The sequence below is a fragment of the Rattus norvegicus genome, chromosome X (genome assembly GCF_036323735.1).
Source record: "Rattus norvegicus strain BN/NHsdMcwi chromosome X, GRCr8, whole genome shotgun sequence".
Taxonomy (NCBI): Eukaryota; Metazoa; Chordata; class Mammalia; order Rodentia; family Muridae; genus Rattus; species Rattus norvegicus.
This window is the reverse complement of record NC_086039.1, coordinates 138433151-138454441: the sequence shown is the minus strand read 5'-3', so window position 1 is coordinate 138454441 and position 21291 is coordinate 138433151. Positions and strand designations below refer to the sequence as shown.

Sequence of the window (21291 nt, the reverse complement as noted above, 5' to 3'; positions counted from 1 at the left end):
ACTGCACCCGCCCAAGAGTTCTCTGGATTCTTGAATGAAAGACAACACAGGCCAAGTAATTTTAATATGCCTTGACTAGTGTTCAATGGCTGGGCACTTCTAAACCTCCCCATGGCTAGCAAACACTGCCCTCCAGAATTCCTGAGTTAACATCTTTTAAAATCTATATTTCATCTCTGTTACCACAGACCCAATCAGGAAAGTAGCTCCTAGGGACCCTCAGGTCTGGAAGTGTGGCTTTTGGGAGCTGACATAAGACAAAGCATTAGGACTAATTCCTATGTGTCTTTATTTTTATTATTTTTATTTTTTCATGTATATCCCTCCTTTCAAAGGTCATATTCCAAATCTGATACTAACCATTCCCCACTTCTTGTCACGTATGATAATACAGTGTGTGTGTGTGTGTGTGTGTGTGTGTGTGTGTGTGTGTGTATGAGTGTAGACCTTTGGAGGGAGCTTAATATTTAACAAAAATGATTAAACAGTTGCAGTTTTCTGCATGTGAATTTTTTTTAGATACAAAAATATTTATTAAGTTATTCAATAAATTAAATGCACAGCTTTTAGGAAAGGATTTCTATAATATACATGTTTAGAAACTTTTAAGTGTTTTTTATACTTTTAAATGACCATCTTTTCCAAAACTTTTATATATAGGAAAGGAGATATTTACTGATCTTGTTATTACCAAGGAGACATTTCAAAGATAAGGAAAAGGGACTTCAGGATGGATATATTTAAAGCAAAATGTCAGAAAATATCAACAAAATAAAAATTAATAAATTTGAAAACTTGATTTTTAATTAACTAGTTCCTTTTATTTTTGCATTGTCAAAAGATTATCAATGCATGTCCTAAATATATGAATACTTCATTTTTCTTAGTATTATCCTAAAATCTTGGAGCCCTTGCAGTGCAGCGCATAGCTAGTACCTTGTCTTGAGGCAGCTCGATTTTGGCAAACAGTAAGAAAGCACCTGGAGGCCACACGTTAAACGTCATACTTTATTGAGTTTCTGGCTTTGCCTTTCTTCCAGCATCACTCCCCGGGAGATCCAAGTTCCTCTAGTTGTTTTCTTTGTGTAGTTTCTAGCTCTTCCAGTCTTTTGCGAAGGAGAGAGAGTTCTCTTTGATGCTGTTCTTCCTGCAGATGAGGGGGAAAGGAGAGTTCCACTCCAGGAACTATAGCTGAGGACTGGAAGTTAGCAGGATTGACCGATGCTGCGGGAGGCATGTTAGGAACCAAGATTAGACTTCGAAATTCATTATGTCTTCTCTGTATGTCCTTTAGTCGTTTCTGAAGCCTTGTATATTCTTCAAATGGAACATTTTGTCTATTTAACACCTGGTTTTCTGTCTCTAATTCTTCTTTCTTTGCCTCCAAGACTTCCACTTTCTCCTGCAGTCTCTTCAATTTATTCTCATGAAGAGATTTTCTCTTTTTCTGAGCAGTTGCTGCCCGCTGCAGTTTCTCTTTTGCTTGATTGTACTTTTCCTCTCTGTCTGTGATACGCTCATGAAGCTTATGCTTTTCTTCCAACCACTGTATCTGCTTTTCCTCCAGTGTCTTTTCAACTTCTAGTTGCACTTTTTCAGCTTGGCTTCTTAAATGTCGGCACTCTTGCTTTAACCTCTCCACCATGTCCTTCAGCATTTGGTTTGAATTCAGCAAGTCATTCTCTGACTGCGTCAGTGAGGTCACTTGGATCTGTAAATGACTGATTTGCTGTTTCAGTTCAGAATTTTCAAGTTTTTCTTTCTCTGCTTTTTCGGTATTCACAATTTGTTGTTGAAGTTTTAACCTAATGCTCTGCAGTTCCCTCCGGGCTGCCTCCTCTGCCGCCTGGGAGGCCCGCAGCTTCTCTTCACACTGATCCTTTTCCGACTGCCTCCAGACATCATGCTCCACTTTCATTTTCTCTAAGTCTGATAATCTGTTCTCAAGTTCTAGCTTTTCATCTTGCAAGACCACAAGTTTCTGGTAACCTTCTTCCTTGGCAGCTTGTACTTTACGTATTAATTCACGATCTTTTTCCACCAAGAGCACTTTGTGGTGTTCAACAGTCGACTTGAGAATTTCATTGTCTGACTGCAGTCCATCGAGTTCACTTTGGATCTTATTCCTCTCTCGCTCTAGCTCACTCTTCGCTCTTGCAGCCTCCAGTTTGACGTCAGTTATTTCGAGCTTGTTTGCATGTTTAAGCTCTTTCACCTGACTAGTCAGCGTGCTTATTTCTCGGTCAGCCTTATGCAATTTACTAATTAAACAGGTGTTTTGTTCGTTGCTTGATTGTAGCTCTTTTTCTAGGCGTTCAGCCTGTAGTTTAGCTGACTGCTTTTCAGCCTCCAAGGATCTGAGAGTGGCCTGCATCTCAGCCAACTGCCTCACTTGTATTCTTTGGACATTTTCTACCTGAGCACCAGAATTCTCTTTCTCAGCCCTTAATTCTGCTACTTCAGCCTCTAAACTTTTCAATTTCTGAAGCAAATGGGTTTTTTCTCGAACAAGTTGCTCCACTCGTTTGCTATCTCTTGTGGGATCAACACTAAGCAGCTGGTTATGTAGTTCCTCTTTATCCTTCTCCAGTCGTGCAACCTCTGACTTGTATTTCATTTTTTCTTCTTCTGCAATACGAGTAAGCTCTTCCTTCTGGTGTTCAAACTCTGACTTGAGGAATGTGTGCTCGTAGCGGAGCTTGTTGTACTCAGCTCTGTACCTTTCCACTTCTTCATCAAGAGTCCGAAAACGTTCTCGCATTGGAGCTTCTAATTCTTGTTGTAGTTGGGCTTTTACCAATTCCAATTTTTGTGGTGTTAATATCTGCAGTTTCATTGCTTCCATGTCCTTAACTTTCTCTACTAATTCCCCCCTTAACTCTTCAAGGAGCAGTTGGAATTTTTCCTGGTTTGTTTGTTTTTCATTTAACACACGCTTAAGTTCATTTTGTGATTTTACATATTTTTCCTGCAACCTTTTGTGTTCAATTTTCAGAGCCTGATAATTATGTTTATGATGTTCACATCGTACCCTTTCATCTATTAACATACTTTGGAACTCAGGTTCAGGATTCAGCCTACTGTCTCCTCCGGGTGGAAATATGCTAGGAAATGTGTCCATATTTGTAAGGTGGCTGACATGTAAGGACTAAGCTGTGGCGTTTGTATTGTGTTAGTTCCTTCCAGGAAGTATTTCCAACTTCTTTCCTGCTAAGGTAGAATCCCAGGGGACCAAATCATGCCAAATTTACACACGGTCCTAGCAGCGTGCCCTAGCACAGCAGCCGCGCTCGCCCCCCTGGGTCCCCGGCACAGCTCCGACCACCGCCACCCACACCGCTCTGCTCGCTCAGGCATTGGGGCCGAGGGGTCCAGACGGTCCCACCGGCTGGGGTGTCGGCCCAGCCCGCCACGTCTGGAGCGGTCCAGGCGGCCGCTCCCGCCGCGGGGGTGGAGACAAGCCAACGAGCCGGGCTGTACCCGAGGGCACCCACTCCTAGGGAAGGTTGAGGTAGCCCGGGAAACTCGGAGGGCCGAGAGGGCGGCGGCTGCAAGCCCGGCTCCTTCTCTGTGGCCCGGCCTCCTCAGCAGACACGCCGCCCCCTCAGCCCGCCGCCCGCCACTCCGGAGCAGACCTGGTCCCGAGCCGCGGCGGCGCGCCTGTGAATTTTTTTTTAACAAACATCTAAAAATCTCTCCACAAATAGAACATGTATCTCTCTTTTTATTTTATTTTTTATTTTTATTTTTCTTGGAAATTTTATGTTTACATTTCAAATGTTACCCCTTTCCCCCCTCCCCCTGCTTCTATAAGGATGCTTCTGCTCTCACTCATTCCATTGTTTTATTCACACTGTAATCTAGGGTCTCCTAGAACTTACCATGTAGGCCAAGCTTGCCCCAAATTAACAATTCTTCTGCCTTAGCCTCCTAAATGCTGGAATTAGAGGCATGAACCATAATGTCTAAATTTCTTATTTATCATAAATTTTATTTTATTATTCTTTGTTTTCTTTTTTTCGGAGCTGAGGACCGAACCCAGGACCTTGTGCTTGCTAGGCAAGCGCTCTACCACTGAGCTAAATCCCCAACCCCTATTTTATTATTCTTTACATTTTTTACACTCCAGACTTTATCCTCCTCCCGGCCCACCGTCTGACTGTTCCACATTTCCCCCATCTGTTGGTTCTGGCCTTTTTATGGGTAAAGGCCTTACTATGTTGTGCTTCCCCAGTTCCTACCTTTAGGAACTGAGAGACAAATTACCCCAAATGTTGGGTGTGTGGGCAGCTCAAAGTCACAGCAGAATTGCTGCCAATACATTCTAGCTGTAGCAAGAAATATTATTGCCTCCAGATAAAAACAATAACTAGTTAGTGTGGAAGTGCAAAAGTGGCTTTTCTCAATTCAAAATATTGGAACGGGCATGCCAGCATTGAACATCTCCATGTGGCTAGGGAGGCCTGCATTCCATGTTTCTTCATGTTTTCTGTTTGTTCAATCCTACTTTCCTTACTCAATACATATGTTGTTAGTGACAGTCTGTTTCCAAGGGAACTAAATTTAGCAGATTATGAAATAGGATTTTGGAGCTTAAACTGCTGGAGGATAAGAAGCAAACAGTACATCACTGTGTTGTTAAGGAAGTGATAAAAACAAGTAGAGGTACAACTGTTAAAAGGCTCACCAGCAGTAAACCAAAATAAAATTTGAAGGAAAGCAAGTTTACTAGCAGGTAAAATAGTTCAAGTTATAAAGATTTTAAATTATAAAGATTATATAACTGAATGATTGTTACCAGAGGCTATTGACAAACTTAACAGGTTCAATGAAAGACTAAGGATGATTGACAGTTAAAGTGAAGTGGGAAGCCAAAGAAAACACTCAGTTCTCTGTAGTAAATGACTCTAAAGCTAAGGACTGGGCTTGTGAACTCTCCTTTCCATCCAGCACCATGCTAATCTCTCCATGAACCAGGCTTTTTCCTACCTCTTCTGATCTGTAAAAATCAGCGAGTTTACAAATAATGCACCGTTGATTGGATATGAGACCCTTTTTATTTCTTTGGAAGAAAAGGTCTCATTATGCAATTGAAACAAAACTGAGATGAAAGTCACAAGGAGCCAGTGTTGACAATGAACTCAAATCCTTTTGCCTCGGATACCTGACCAAATGCTGGAATTCGAGGCATACATTGCCATGTCCTGTATCTGGTACAGCAGTGTGCACCACCACTGCACAGTGCTATCTTAGAAACCCATCAGAGGAAAATCTGAAGATGCCAATCTATCTCTATCTCTATATGTATATTAGTGTGTTTTATAATTAGCATACAAAGCTATGGCTTTCACTTAGGTATGTTCATATATTGTTGTTGTTAGAAATATAGTACATTTACACAATAGAACTTCATTAGGACATTAAAATTTAGTAAACACTGGTTAATGTTTTTTTTGCACCACTGTACACTAAAGAAGTTAGCATCTAGAGAAATCGTAAGAAATATGACTTGGACCTTGTGCCATAGCTCTTTGTACCCAGATCGCGCTGGGAGAAAGCCGGTCTCCCAGGAGTGCTGACACACTTGAGAGCACAGCTGAAACCACTACTTTTGCTCTGAGGGACCCGATCAGAGCCAACAGGACACAGGAATCAAGGAGCAGTCTGGGGCAGGAGCCTTCTGGCTTCCACTTACCCTTGGACCTGACCCTGTGACACAACTCTCTGGACACAGATCCCACTGGGAGAAGGCCAGTCTCCAGGAGTGCTGACATAGAGGCTTACAGGAGGGTCAAGCCACTGTCAGAGACAGCAAGGCCAGCTAACGCCAGAGAGAGGCAAATGGCAAGAGGCAACAGAAACCAAGGCCACTTGGCATCATCAGAACCCAGTTTTTCTACCACAGCAAGTCCTGTATACCCTAACATATCAGAAAAGCAAGATTCTGATTTAAAATCACATCTCATGAGGATGGTAGAGGACTTTAAGAAGGACATAAACAACTCCCTTAAAGAAATACAGGACAACACAGATAAACAGGTAGAAGCCCTTAAAGAGAAAACATAAAAATCCCTTAAAGAATTACAGGAAAACACAACCAAAGGGGTGGAGGAGTTGAAAAAAAACCCAGGATCTAAAAATGGAAATAGAAACAATAAAGAAATCACAAAGGAAGACAACCCAGGAGATAGAAAACCTAGGAAAGAGATCAGGAGTCACAGATGCGAGCATCACCAACAGCATACAAGAGAGAGAAGAGAGAATCTCAGGGGCACAAGATACCATAATAAACATTGACACAACCGTCAAGGAAAACACAAAACGCAAAAAAATCCTAACCCAAAACGTCCAGGAAATTCAGGACACAATGAGAAGAGCAAACCTAAGGATAATTGGTATAGAAGAGAACAAAGGTTCCCAAATTAAAGGGCCAGTAAATATCTTCAACAGAACTCCAAATAGATTGGACCAGAAAAGAAATTTCTCCTGTCACATAATAGTCAAAACACCAAATGCACTAAACAAAGAAAGACTATTAAAGCCATAAGGGGAAAAGGTTAAGTAACATATAAAGGCAGACCTATCAGAATTGCAACAGACATCTCACCAGAGACTATGAAAGCCAGAGGATCCTGGGCAGATGTCAAATAGAGTCTAAGAGAACACAAATGCCAGCCCAGGCTACTACATCCCGCAAAACTTTCGATTACCATAGATGGACAAACCAAGATATTCCATGACAAAACCAAATTTACACAATATGTTTCCACAAATCCGTCCCTACAACAGATAATAGATAGAAAACCCCAACAAAAGAAGGGGAACTGGGGTTGGGGATTTAGCTCAGTGGTAGAGCGCTTGCCTAACAAGCGCAAGGCCCTGGGTCCCCAGCTCCGAAAAAAAGAAAAAAGAAAAAAAAAAAAAAAAAGAAGGGGAACTACACCCTAGAAAAAGCAAGAAAATAATCTTTCAACAAGTTGAAAAGAAAGAGAGCCACCCAAACATAATTCCACCTCTAACAACAAAAATAATAAGAAACAACAATTATTGGTTCATAATATCTATCAACATCAATGAACTCAACTTTCCCAAAAAAGACATAGACTAACCAACGGGATACATAAACAGGATCTGGCATTTTGCTGTGTACAGGAAGCATACCTCAGTGATAAAGACAGCCACTTCCTCACAGTAAAAGGTTGGGGAAAAAATTTCCAAGCAAATGATCCCAAGAAACAAGCTGAAGTAGCCATTCTAAAATCAAATAAAATTCACTTTCAACCAAAAGTTATCAAAGAATATAACGCAGGATAAATCATTCTGGTCAGAGGAAAAATCTACCAAGATGAACTCTCAATTCTGAATATCAATCTCCAAATGCAAGGGCACCCATATTCATAAAAGAATCCTTACTAAAGCTCAAAGCACACATTTCACCTCACACAATTAGAGTAGGAGATTTCAACACCCCACTCTCATCAATGGACAGATCATGGAAACAGAAACTAAACAGAGACACAGTGAAACTAACAGAAGTTATGAACCAAATGGAGTTAACATATATCTATAGAATATTTCATCCTAAAAGAGAAGAATATACCTTCTCTCAGTTCTTCATGGTACCTTTTCAAAAATTGACTATATAATCAGTCACAAAACTAGGCCTCAACAAATACAAGAAGATAGAACTAATATCATGCATCCTATGAGATCACTATGGACTAAGGCTGGTCTTGAATAACAACAAAATCAACAGAAAACCCACATATACTTGGAAGTTGAACAAAGCTCTACTCAATGATAACCTGGTCAGGGAAGAATTAAAGAATGAAATTAAAGACTTTTTAGAATTTAATGAAAATGAAGGTACAACATACCCAAACTTATGGGACACAATGAAAGCTGTGCTAAGAGGAAAACTCATAGCGCTGAGTGCCTGCAGAAAGAAACAGGAGAGAGCATATGTCAGCAGCTTGACAGCACACCTAAAAGCTCTAGAACAAAAAGAAGCAAATACACCCAGGAGGAGTAGAAGGCAGGAAATAACCAAACTCAGAGCTGAAATCAACCAAGTAGAAACAAAAAGGACCATAGAAAGAATCAACAGAACCAAAAGTTGGTTCTTTGAGAAAATCAACAAGATAGATAAACCCTTAGCCAGACTAACCAGAGGGCATAAAGAGAGTATCCAAATTAACAAAATCAGAAATGAAAAGGGAGACATAACTACAGAAATTGAGGAAATTAAAAAAAAACCATTAGATCCTGCTACAAAAACCTAAACTCAACAAAACTGGAAAATCTAAATGAAATGAACAATTTTCTAGATAGATACCAGGTACCAAAGTTAAATCAGGGGCAGATAAACAGTCTAAATAGTCCCATAACTCTGAAAGAAATAAAAGCCGTAATTAAAAGTCTCCCAACCAGAAAAAATATTCCACAAAATAGAAACAGATGGAGCACTACCCAATTCCTTCTATGAAGCCACAATTACTCTTAAACCTAAACCACACAAAGATCCAACAAAGAAAGAGAACTTCAGACCAACTGTCCTCATGAATATCGACGCAAAAATACACAATAAAATCCTCACAAACCGAATCCAAGAGCACGTCAAAATGATCATCTATCATGATCAAGTAGGCTTCATCCCAGGGATTCAGTTAATGGTTCAGTCATCCATCAACTTAATATAAACAAACTCAAAGAGAAAACCCACATGTTCATCTCATTAGATTCTGAGAAAGCACTTGGCAAGATTTAACACCCCTTCATGTTAAAAGTCTTGGAAAGATCAGGACTTTTCAGGGTCCATACCTAAACATAGCAAAAGCAATGTACAGCAAATCAGTAGCCAACATCAAACTAAGTAGAGAGAAACTTGAAGCAATCCTACTAAAATCAGGGAGTGGACAAGGCTGCCCACTCTCTCCCTACCTATTCAATATAGTACTCAAAGTGCTAGCCAAAGGAATTAGACAACAAAAAGAGGTCAAAGAGATACAAATTGGAAAGGAAGAAGTCAAAATATCACTATTTGAAGATGACATGATAGTATACATGACCCCAAAAGTTTCACCAGAGAACTCCTAAACCTGATAAACAACTTCAGCAAAGTGGCTGGATATAAAATTAACTCAAACAAATCAGTAGCCTTCCTCTCTAAAAAGGATAACAGGCTGAGAAAGAAATTAGGGAAATGACACCCTTCACAATAGTCACAAATAACATAAAATACCTTGGTGTGACTCTAACCAAGCAAGTGAAGGATCTGTATGACAAGAACTTCAAGTCTGTGAAGAAAGAAATATAAGAAGATCTCAGAAGATGGAAAGATCTCCCATGCTCATGGATTGGTAGGATTAATATTGTAAAAATGGCCATTTTGCCAAAAACAATCTACAGATTTGATGCAATCCCCATCAAAATCTCAAGTCAATTCTTCATAGCATTAGAAAGAACAATTTGCAAATTCCTTTGGGATAACGGAAAACCCAGAATAGTGAACACTATTCTTAACAATAAAAGGACTTCTAGGGGAATCACCATCCCTGACTTCAAGCAGTATTACAGAGCAATAGTGATAAAAATTGTATGGTATTGGTACAGAGACAGGCAGGTACATCAGTAAAGTAGAATTGAAGACCCAGAAATGAACCCACACACCTCTGGTCACTTGATTTTTGACAAAGGAGCCAAAACTATCCTGTGGGAAAAAGATAGCAATTTCAACAAATGGTGCTGGTTCAACTATAGGTCAGCATGTATAAGAATGCAAATTGACCAATTCTTATTGCCCTATACAAAGCTTAAGTCCAAGTGAATCAAGGACCTCCACATAAAACCAGATACACTGAAACTAATAGAAGAAAAAGTGGGGGAAGAGCCTTGAAGACATGGGTACTGGGGAAATTTTCCTGAACAAAACACCAATGGCTTATGCTCTAAAATCAAGAATTGAAAAATGGGACCTCATAAAACCGCAAAGCTTATGAAAAGCAAAAGTCAATAGGACAAAATGGCAACCAACAGATTGAGAAAATATCTTTACCAATCCTACATATGATAGAGGGCTAATATCCAATTTATACAAAGAACTCCAATTTATATAAAGTAGTTAGACTCCTGAGAATCAAATAACTCTTTTGAAAAATGGGCTACAGAGCTAAACAAAGAATTCTAAACTGAGGAATATCAAATGGCTGAAAAGCACCTAAAGAAATGTTCAACATCCTTAGTCATCAGGGAAATGAAAATCAAAACAACCCTGAGATTCTACCTCACACCACTCAGAATGTCTAAGATCAAAAACTCAGGTGACAACAGATGCTGGCAAGGATGTGGAGAATCAGGAACACTCCTCTATTGTTAGTGGGATTGCAAGCTTGTGCAACCACTCTGGAAATCAGTCTGCCGGTTCGTTAGAAAATTGGACATAGGACCCAGCTATACCACTCCTGGGCATATACCCAAAGATGCTCCAACATACAACAAAGACACATGCTTCACCATGTTCATAGCAGCCTTATTTATGATAGCCAGAAGCTGGAAAGAACCCAGATGCCCTTCAACATAGAAATGGATACAGAAAATGTAGTACATTTACACACTGGAGTACCACTCTGCTATTAAAAACAATGACTTCATGAAATTCTTAGGCAAATGGATGGAACTAGAAAATATCACCCTGACTGAGGAAACCCAATCACAAAAGAATACACATGGCAGGGTTTGCAACCCCGTAAGAATAGCAGTGCCAACCAACCAGAACTCCCAGGCACTAAAACACTACCCAAAGACTATACATGGACAGACCCTGGGCTCCAACTGTATAGATAGCAGAGGAAGGCCTTGTTGGGCACCAGTGGAAGGAGATGCCCTTGGTCCTGCTAAGGGTGGACCCCCAGTGTAAGGGAATGTTGCAGGGGAGGGAGGGAATGGATGGGAGGGGATACCCTTATAGAAGAATGGGGGATGGGATTGGGGGCTTATGTCCAGGAAACCGGGAAAGGGAATAACATTTGAAATGTAAATTTTAAAAAATCCAATAAAAAAGGAAACAAATTTTAAAGTTTTTCTTAAATATTTTCTGTGTCTTTAATATTGTGAGGATTATTTTCCAAGAAAAAAAAAAGAGAACACACATGGTATGCATTCAACGATACGTGCATATTAGGCCAAAAGCTCGGAATGCCCAAGATATAATCCACAGATCACATGAAGCTCAAGAAGAAGGAAGAGCAAAGTGTGGATGCTTCAGTCCTTCTTAGAAGGAGGAGCAAATATACTCACAGAAGGAAATATGGAGACAAAGTATTTAGCAGAGACTGAAGGAAAGGCCATCCAGAGACTGCCCCACCTAGGGAATACATCCCATATACAGACACCAAACCCAGTCACTATTGTGGATGCCAAGAAGTGCTTGCTGACAGGAGCCTGATATATCTTTCTCCTGAGAGGCTCAGCCAGAGCCTGACAGATACAGAGGAAGATGCTCATGGCTAACCATCAGACTGAACACGAGGACCCCAATGGAGGAGTTAGAGAAAGGACTGAAGGAGCTGAAGGGGTTTGCAACCCCACGGGAAGAACAACAATATCAACCAACCAAACACCCCAGAACTCCCAGGGACTAAACCACTAACCAAAGAGTACACATGGAGGGACCCATGGATCCAGCCACATATGTAGCAGAGGATGGTCCTTGTCAATGGGAGGAGAAGCCCTTGGTCCTGTGAAGGCTAGATGCCCCAGTGTAGGGGAATGTCAGGGTGGGGAGGTGGGGAGGGGTGGGGTGGTGGGGGAGCACCCTCATAGAAGCAGGAGAGGGGGTATGGGATAGTAGTTTCTAGAGGGAAACCAGGAAAGGAGATAACATTTAAAATGCAAATTAAAAATCCAATAAAAAAAAGAAATAACTATTATTCTACTCTTGAGGGAAACATTTCTGCATTCATCATTTCATATTACTTTATTTTGCTTTGCTCAAACATATTTGCAAACTCTGTTCCTTAATTAATTGTGTACATAAACCTTTGTTGTCCATCAACACATACTTGGAAATTTATCCATTTCAAATAGATTTACAAATGAATTATTTTTCAAGAAACTTTCCTATCTCTCTTCAGGACATGTCAACATCATATGAAATTCATTTCCTTAAGATTGTGAAACAAACTAGGCAGTGTTCCTCTGTGCCTTTAATCCTAGCACTTGAGAGGCAGAGGCAGGCTGTGAGTCTGAGGCCAGCCTCGTCTACAGAGCTAGTTCCAAGACAGCCAGAGCTACACAGAGGACCCTGTCTCAAACAAACAAACAAACAAACAAGCAAGCAAACAAACAAACAAACAAGAATAAAGAGTGTGAAATGGATTGATTTTAGAAAGTTCATAATAAGAGACTGCACAGTTGCCAGTGAAATCTCCATCCCAAATTCATCATAAAGCTCAACTGTGTCTTTGATAGAGCAAGAGTCAATAAAACCAGCTGTCGCAGAGCAGGACATATGACCAACAAAAGGATTTCATTTAAAGGACTCTGAAGGAACAGTGCCAAGCTCACCAAGAATTAACTTATAATAGTGCCCAGCATTTGCTGAAAGTAAGGAAAAGGCTTCTGGACAGTAGTGTAGAAGAACTGGAAAAAGCACAGGGGTTACTGTGCTGAATAAAAAAACACATCAGAAGGGCAGCTGCAAATTCAGATGAAAACTAGATTCTGGGGAAAGCTACCTGGTACACTGGAGAAGAAAAGGACAAGAGGCCTCTGGGAGTGGTAGGAAATGAAAGGCTGGCTGGTTCCTTCAGAGGAGAAGAGCCCTCTGAATTAATATTCATGAACTGTGGTCAGTTCGATTACCTCCAAGGTGAGTCCATATCATTAAGAGTAGTCAATCCAGGGTTGGGGATTTAGCTCAGTGGTAGAGCGCTTGCCTAGGAAGTGCAAGGCCCTGGGTTCGGTCCCCAGCTCAGAAAAACAAAACAAAACAAAACAAAAAAAAAAGAGTAGTCAATCCATGTATGGTAGGTATAGACAGCAGAGGCAGGGCAGACTATCAGAAGATCTGTACATTCCATTGGTGTGGCAGGAGGCAGTGGGCAGCAGGAGGCAGTGGGTGGTCTGTCTAGTGTATAGTGGGATGTCAACTTGCTCCTTGTGTCTGGGATAGAATCCAAATGTTCATAGGAACGGCCAGGCTGGTAGCACTGGAGATATGGTGCACTTCACAACCAGACCAAGAGATCAAAGCAACAGGCCTGGACCAAAAGTAGGAAGGATGCAAGAAGAGACAGATGCACAGGAGGTGACTCCAGATGAGGTGCAGGTATGATGGAAAGGCACCTGTGATGATTGGTGCAGCCCGCCTTCCTAGAACCCAGGGACGGGGAGGCCTAGAAGTCCTTGTACTTGTCCTATCCAAATACCTCCTTCATCCCAGCCAGTAAGTTTCTGTAAACGCTGAGCAGGGAGTTATCCTTTTGCAATGTAGTGGATCACCCACTGCAGGGCCAGGCCCTGAAAACTGGTGATGAGGAATGTCACCATGAGCTCATCCGTGTAGAAGATCTTGTCTGCATGATGAACTCTGGGAGCTTTTCAGGGTCACTGTCAAACAGCTCAGGGAAACAAGATGGGGTTCTGCTGATGCCTGAAATGACAGCCGGATACGGCTAAGAGGTCTTAGCACTGCTTTGTGCTTGTTCTCTGGACTTGAGTGTACTGTGCTGCACTTGGCAGAAGTTAGCCTAGAAGGCTCTAGGGGCATGCTTCTTAAAGGCGGTGTGTGTGAACACTGGTTAGGCACAGCTAGAGAAGAAAGTCCGGCACTGGAGCCTGTTCGGATCAGAAGAAGTAGTGGTGAAATCACAGAGGCAGCTAAATGATTTGGAGCAGTCTGTGTCTTGATTTGAGAGGCAGGACTAAGATTTTCCAAGGAAATCCACCCAGGGGAGGCTGAAGAGCTGGGGAGGAGTTTAGGAACTGTGGAGGGGTTATTAGGATGGGGCGTGCTGCTAGTGGAGTGTAAATAGGAAAGTTCCAGAACTGCACGCTTATGGGCCTTCCCCAACACATCCTTCCCTGTATATCCTTGAGCTTACGCCTTAAGTATTTCTTTGTGGAAGCTCAGCTTTGGCTGCCAGATGGATTAGATACTGTGAACATGTTTTCCTTCTCCATATGTCCCTTAGCCAGAGAAGTATTGGCTCCCTGACTGTGGATATGGTAGTTTTGCAGCATCAGTAGGAACGACCTAAATATTTGGAAACAATATAAAGCAGAATAGTCAAAGAATATACTGCACGGAAGCTATTATAACGAAGGAGAGATAAGTGTCAAGAAAGCTAAATACCTTTTTATACCTGCTGCTCTGCCATTCTGTGAACTGTTGCCCTGTGCAGAGTCAGTTCCCAACAATACGTCTTGATTCTTTGTGAGCAGCAGGAGAAAATATGATTTTGCTTACTTCTTCTATATTTTATTGCTAACTTTTATAGGTCACAGTTCACAACCACACTCTAAAATATAATTGCCACACACCCTGATTTTCTATAGTTTATCTGAAGAATATGAAGGTGTTTTTCGTTTGTTTGTTTGGTTTATTTTTGGTTAGCTCTCTAAGGGGCTTGCATGTTAGGCTTCGGTGCTACTAGAGACAAATGGAGACAGGGTCTATGTGGCTCAGGTTAGGCGTGAATCACTATGTAGCTCAAGTTTTCAGTGAATGTCCAATGGTTCTCTAAGTGCACGAGATTACCACACACAATTTATATAGGTGTCAAGCTTAGGACCTTGTACATATGAGAGTAGGCAAACTATCAACTGAGCTATATTTTAGCTCAGCATTTGCATATATATTGTACTTCATATATTGTGTATATATAGTTACTGTTATTGTATTTGTGTATATGGTGTGTTGGGGGTCAGGCATATGCATGGGGAGCATGTAAGGGTCAAGGCACTATTACTTAATAAGTCATTTCACTGGCCCAGCATTTGTTTTTTTTGAGATAGACTAATTATGTAACCTGGCCTTGTCTCAACCTCAAGATCCTTCAGCTTTTGTTTCCTCTCAATGGGGTTCCAGATTAAAAACCATCATGCGTGATACAAGTTTAATTTGTCAAGGAAAAATCAGTGAGAAATAACTACTTATAAAAAGGAATCTAGAATATCTTTGAGTCAGAGTTACCTCTGTCCTAATCCTCAGAAAAGGAAAATATAATGCTAATAGGAATTAAAATTATAAAACTATAGGTACAAATGAATTTTAAGAAGATAATCCTAGATTATCTAATCACAAGAACTCATGATATTAGAAGGAGATTGAAGAAGCCTATTACGTTATGGATTGTAATTTATAGAGCAACAAAATATCTCAATTTATGCAACCCAATGAACTGAGTTATGAAAATATGAAAATGAACATGGAAGTGCTTATCCTGTAAGGATCCTTAATGGAGCATGCCTTCCCAATACTGTTTTACTCTGATAAAAGCCATACCAAAGCTTGGCATGGTGGCTCACGCCTGGAAAATCAGAACTTAGGAGCGTGAGGCAGGACTACGGAAGTAGGAAAGACCCTACTTCAAAAATAAATTAGTAAAAAATAAAATATAGATACCAGGAACAAACGTACACAGACACAGAGACATAATTTTTCACTGATGTGCCAAGCAAAAGCAAGCAATTTTAATTATAAGGCATCATCGCATAAATTAAGTTATGTCTAGGGACATATTAGAAAACCATTGAGATGTTCCAAAAACAATGAGTTAAGGACTAGGTTGTTTGAAGGAACGCATAAGGGAAAACAGCACGAGATGGGATTATTCACACTAGAGTAAATTTAATTCCAGAGTATATGCATGCTCTCCAACACAGTGCAGTCAGTTGTGACCTTAATGCAAACTTCCAAGGTCACACTCTCCTAGGAAACTAAGGCCTCTGGTCGCCCCTACACACCCACAAAGTAAGGGTCTGGACAATGAACTAAAGGATCTTCAGCATACCAGGAAAGCCCTTTGAGCTATAATCTCAGCAATCTTCCTTATCTGAAACAAGAGTTCCATTCTGTAGACAGAGTGACCTTAAACTCTGGGTAATCCTATCTCAGCCTCCGAAATACTGGGAATACAGAATGAGCGCCCACATTCTCTCCACACTACCTTGGTGACAGCCTTGGGCACAAATCACTTTGCTCCACTAACCCTGTTAATGCTTCTCCTGGACGGGCGCCTGAAATAGCACACACCCCAGTGGGCTGAGATCACTAGAGATCTAAAGTTGGCCCAAGGTCCCGCTCAAAGGCCACTCCCCTTCCTGAGGTCTTGGCCACGCCTTTTCTCCTACGCACTTCCGGCGACGCCTTGGAACTGACAATCTCTGTGCTGTGCAGACCTAGCAAAGCCCAGCTGACCCCTGCTAGAATCCCGCGCCCCGCCAGCAAACCCGGCCACCAAGCGGCAAGATCAGCGGAAAGAGCGCAGCGCCATGGAAAGCAAAGGCAAGGTAAAGAGGCCGAAGGCCTACATGGTCAGACACAACCGGCGTCGCCGCCGGCGGAACCCCATCCCCTTCCCAGAGCTGTTTGATGGCGATATGGACAAGCTCCCGGAGTTCATCGTGCAGACCGGCTCCTACATGTTGGTGGACCATAAGATCTTCGACACCGACGAGCTCAAGGTGACGTTCCTCATCACCCGGCTCAAGGGCCGGGCCCTGCAGTGGGTGATCCCCTACATCAAGATAGAGAGCCCTCTGCTCAACGATTACATTGGCTTCCTGAATGAGATGAAGCGGGTGTTTGGGTGGGAGGAGGATGAGGACTTCTAGGCCTCTGGCAACCCTGGCCTGGGGTTGGGGCGCCTGGAGGGTGGGCTGCTGCTGTGTTTGCCCTGTGGCTGCAGCCAGGGTTGCTGTGTGCGCCCCCGCTCTGCGCCTCCCTCCTGCTCTGAGAACTCCCCGACTTGAGATCTCGCATGCGTGCCCCTGTCTCCTCCTGTGTCCTACCTTTATTCCAGGAATAGCTCCCCAGGCTCCTGCTGCTCTGTCCCTGCCAGGTCTGGCTCTGGAGACCACAAGGCCTCCCACTGTTGACAGCTCAGCCCAACCCTGACATATTTGGACACTGTACTGGGCTCCAGCTGCAAGATGGGCTCCTGTCACCTAATGAACAAATCACCTGCCACCTGATGGACAGATCACGATGTCCACTGCCTCCTATATGATGGACAGACTGTACCCACCTGCCTTCAATGCCTGCACTGACTCTGCCATTTCAAACCCCTTCACAAACCATCTGTGGACTGACTGCTGCCCTTAACTGATCTGGACTCACCTGGGAGGTACCTGGGCTTCCCACAGCCCATGGACATGGATTCACCTTCAGCGGGACCCATTCCCTCCCTGGTCCCAGAAACCTCTTGTCTCTCATTTTGTCTTGTGGACCACTTGGTTTTCCTGAGAGGCCGGTTTTCTTTCTCAATTTGCAGCTGTCTCTGTGATGTGTGTGCCTTTGTTCAACACAGTAGCCCCTGGACTCTTTCCTTCTTGTCTGCTCTACCTGTACAGAATCCTTTTCCTCACTTTGAATAAATATCAGATGCTATTTCAAAGGCCATGGAGTCTTACTTAGTATAGCATCTTACCATCCCTCCCCCACTTTTACCAGTTTTGCCCCTGCAGGTGTCTGCACATGGGATCCACGTTCAAGAGGTGGTGATTGTGGCCTGCTATTCAGTGACTTATGTTAACCCCTAAGATAAAATATTTGTGATCCAGCTTACAGCCACTAAGTAAGTCTTTAAGTCATATCAGGGTAGAGCAATGTGACTTTTATGATCCAGAAGACTTCTTAGAAAAGACTCCTGATTTCCAAAAATGTTAAAATGGAATCCCCTAATTAGTGTTAAGCACAAATACTACTCTTGTTGTTGGCAAATGTATATCAAAGTTATTTAACATGTTACTCAGGGAACTCATAGAAAGAATAGTCTTTTAAAAAGCATTTACAGGGTCCTGATTATATCAGGCAATGGGGAAAATACATAATGGGATTGTGAATTTCAGCCCAAATTGGTTGATAATTTGCAGATGAGGAAGATATATAATAAAGTCCTGAGGTAGACATGTTATACATGTTTAATTCCAGAACTTTGGAGGCTAAGGTACAAGTATGAGAATTTCAAGCTTTACCTGAGCTATATATTTGGTATTGTCTAAAATTTTAAAATAAGCATGCAGAAGACCTGTACAAGTTTAAAGCGGACTGTATTCCACCACAGAGTAGAGGAACTACACATAACATTCCACTCCAGCTAAGAATGTATTTTCAACTGATACCTTCTTGAAATGGTAAAATCAGTTGTTCACCAATGGAGAGTCCTAAGTTTAACATCCACACTCCAGGACAGACTCATGCTCCGGAGTAGTTGATAGAGAGATAGAAAAGAGTAGGAAGGAGCTGTGGGAGGGGTAGGAATAGGACTATTCCTGATTCCACTGATTTAAAAGTGAGTTTCTAGGGCAGTATTGTGTTTGAGTTAAGAGATGTGATTAACTTTTCACTATAGGTTTTGGAGATTTTCCAGAATATGAGATAGAGAATCAAAATCTGTAATTTTTAACTATTTTCTTTTGTCTTCATGGGAAAAGGTAAGCTTTTGATGTTTGTCTTAGTTCATTTTGTACAGCATATTACATATCGAGTAACTTATAAAATGTTATTTTATTGGGGTTGAAGAGATGGCTTCATAGTGAAGGGCACTGACTGCTCTTCCACAGGACCCAGGTTCAGTTCCCAGAACCCACATGGCAGTCTCTAGCCATCTGTTACTTCAGATCTGATGCCCTCTAAATAACCCCCCACCATCAGCACTGCAGGCATGTGTACATAGACTGTGTGGTGCATGCAAAACATCCATGCACATAAAAATAAAATTAAAATATTATCATTTTTTAGAAAGGGTCTCAGTGTATATGTGTGCATGTTTGTGTATATATGTGTGTGTGTCTGTGTGTGTATTTACCTTTCTAATGCTGTATCAAAATACCATGACCTTGGGAGCCTTATAATTTTAGGAGATTAGAGTTCATGACCATAATGATGCAGGCTTGGTAGGGAGGCAGGCACGCAGACGTAATACTAGAGCTAGAGCCATTGCTGAAAGTTTATATCTGAGTCACACTCATAGGGCACAAGTGCTAACTGGGAAAACCACAGTCTTTTGAAACCTCAAAGCTCAGCTCCAGTGGCATACCCCTCCAACCAGGATGCACATCTACACCAACTAGGGACTAACTATGCATTCCAATATATGAGCCTATGGGGGTTGAGGGGTATCGGGGGATTCTCATTCAGAACATCACAGTGTGTGTTCTATAATTCCTGTGGACTGAATGTTTATGTTTTCAAGTCATTTCAAGTACTTACTGTGACCCCCATGCCCAAGGTACCTTTGGAGATTTGACTTTTTAGAGGTAATTACCTAAAAATGAGATTATGGGGGTAGAGCCTCCAGGATTAGATTATTCTTTTAAAGATTTATTTATTTATTTATTTATTTATTTATTTATTTATTATATATAAGTACGCTGTAGCTGTCTTCAGACACACCAGAAGAGGGCATCAAACCTCATCATAGATGGTTGTGAGCCACCATGTGGTTGCTGGGATTTGAACTCAGGACCTCTGGAAGAGCAGTCAGTGCTCTTAGCTGCTGAGCCATCTGTCCAGCCCCAGGATTAGATTATTAATGTAACTCAGTGCTTTCATCTTTTGAGACAAGATGTCAGTTTGTAACCACCATCACTCTGTCAGCAGCTCTCAGCCTGTGGGCTGTAACTCTCTTGAGGGTTGAATGACTCTTTCCCAGAGGTTGCATACCAGATATCCTACATATAAGATATTTACATTATGATTCATAACAGTAGCAAAATTGCAGTTATGAAGTACTAACAAAAATAATGTTATGGTTGGGAGTCACCACAAGTATTAGAGGGTGACAGCATCAGGAAGGATGAGAAGCAGTGTTCTATATAGACCAGTCTGGTTTGGAACTCAGAAAGACCCACTGCCTCTGTCTTCCAAGTAATCCATCCAAAGTGATACATACATTACCATGTGTGACTGGCTGCTTCCTCTTATTTTTTTTTTTTTTTTTGTTTTCTTTTTTGAGACAGGGTTTCCTCTGTGTAGCCCTGGCTGTCTTGGAACTCAATCTGTTTGCTGGGGTTCAGCCTCAACACAGGATTGGGGTTCTCAACTGGAAGCAGGGATATCTGGAAGGCGCATAATAAATATACACAGACTACTCTTTTGGGTACAGACTGACAGGCAATTTCAAGGCTTAAACTCTTTCTCTCTCTCTCTCTCTCTCTCTCTCTCTCAGAGCTTGAGGCTGCACTCACTCTTCATTCTCTTGTGCACTTTGCTTTTCTCCATTGAACTTTGCTTTTCTTGAACTCCCACACTCATACACACCTCTGGTCATCACCCTTTCATTCTCACACACACTCCATACACACCTCACACATATCTCACACACACACCACATGTACTCTCCTTTCACTCACACACACAATCTTCATACACACCTCACATTCTCTCTTCACTCACTCTTCACATGCTCTTCTCATGTTCTCTCACTCACTCTCAGACTTGCTTTCACATTTGCTTTCTCATTCACTCTCACATTTGCTCTTACCTTCACTCCCTCATGCTCTCTCTAATTCACTCTTCACATGCTCTCTAGCCTTTCTCTTGGCCCAGTCTCTTATTGATAATCCAAGAGCAAGTAGAAAAAAGACATTGTATAATCATTGCCAAACCAAATTCAAAAGAATAACCACATCCCACAAAGAACTAAGAATTACAATAGTTCCCCCAAGTTTCAAGCTTCCCTATTCCCAGGCCTGTGGCCAAAATAATAATAATTGTAAATTTGTCATTATTGAAACTTTAACTTTTGACTTATTATACTTCAGAGCTCAAAGCTCCGAGGTCAGCTACTTGCATTTTCCTGTGCAGCTCTAATGATAAATGACATGGGCAAAGCTGCCAGGCAGTGGCCAGAAAGAATCAAGTTAACCCTTAACTCAGTGGCTCTGCTAGCTCTCTGTTCCTTGCACACAATGACTCTCGTAAGAGTCCCAGTATTTTGACTTAGTTTACTAGTATATAATTTTATATATTCTATACTTCCTTATCCAGGAACCACTCTCAAATATTATGTAAAACGTATTGCCTAATGTCAATAACTTTTTCCTTTCTTAGGGTCCCAATGTTGG

The 21291-nt window shown here is 41.7% G+C and overlaps 2 protein-coding genes across 2 annotated transcripts; one reads left to right on the top strand and one right to left on the bottom strand.

Moving 5' to 3' along the window:
* Window positions 1-509: 509 nt before the first annotated feature.
* Cep83l1 (centrosomal protein 83 like 1) lies at window positions 510-3572 on the bottom strand. The gene has a single exon (XM_039100602.2). It carries the CDS (start codon window positions 3119-3121, stop codon window positions 1043-1045), a length of 2079 nt encoding a protein of 692 aa, XP_038956530.1. The 5' UTR covers window positions 3122-3572; the 3' UTR covers window positions 510-1042.
* A 12832-nt stretch (window positions 3573-16404) lies between these two features.
* Rtl8a (retrotransposon Gag like 8A) lies at window positions 16405-17618 on the top strand. The gene has a single exon (NM_001100998.1). The coding sequence runs from the start codon at window positions 16495-16497 to the stop codon at window positions 16834-16836; it is 342 nt and encodes a 113-aa protein (NP_001094468.1). The 5' UTR covers window positions 16405-16494; the 3' UTR covers window positions 16837-17618.
* The last annotated feature ends 3673 nt before the right edge of the window (window positions 17619-21291 follow it).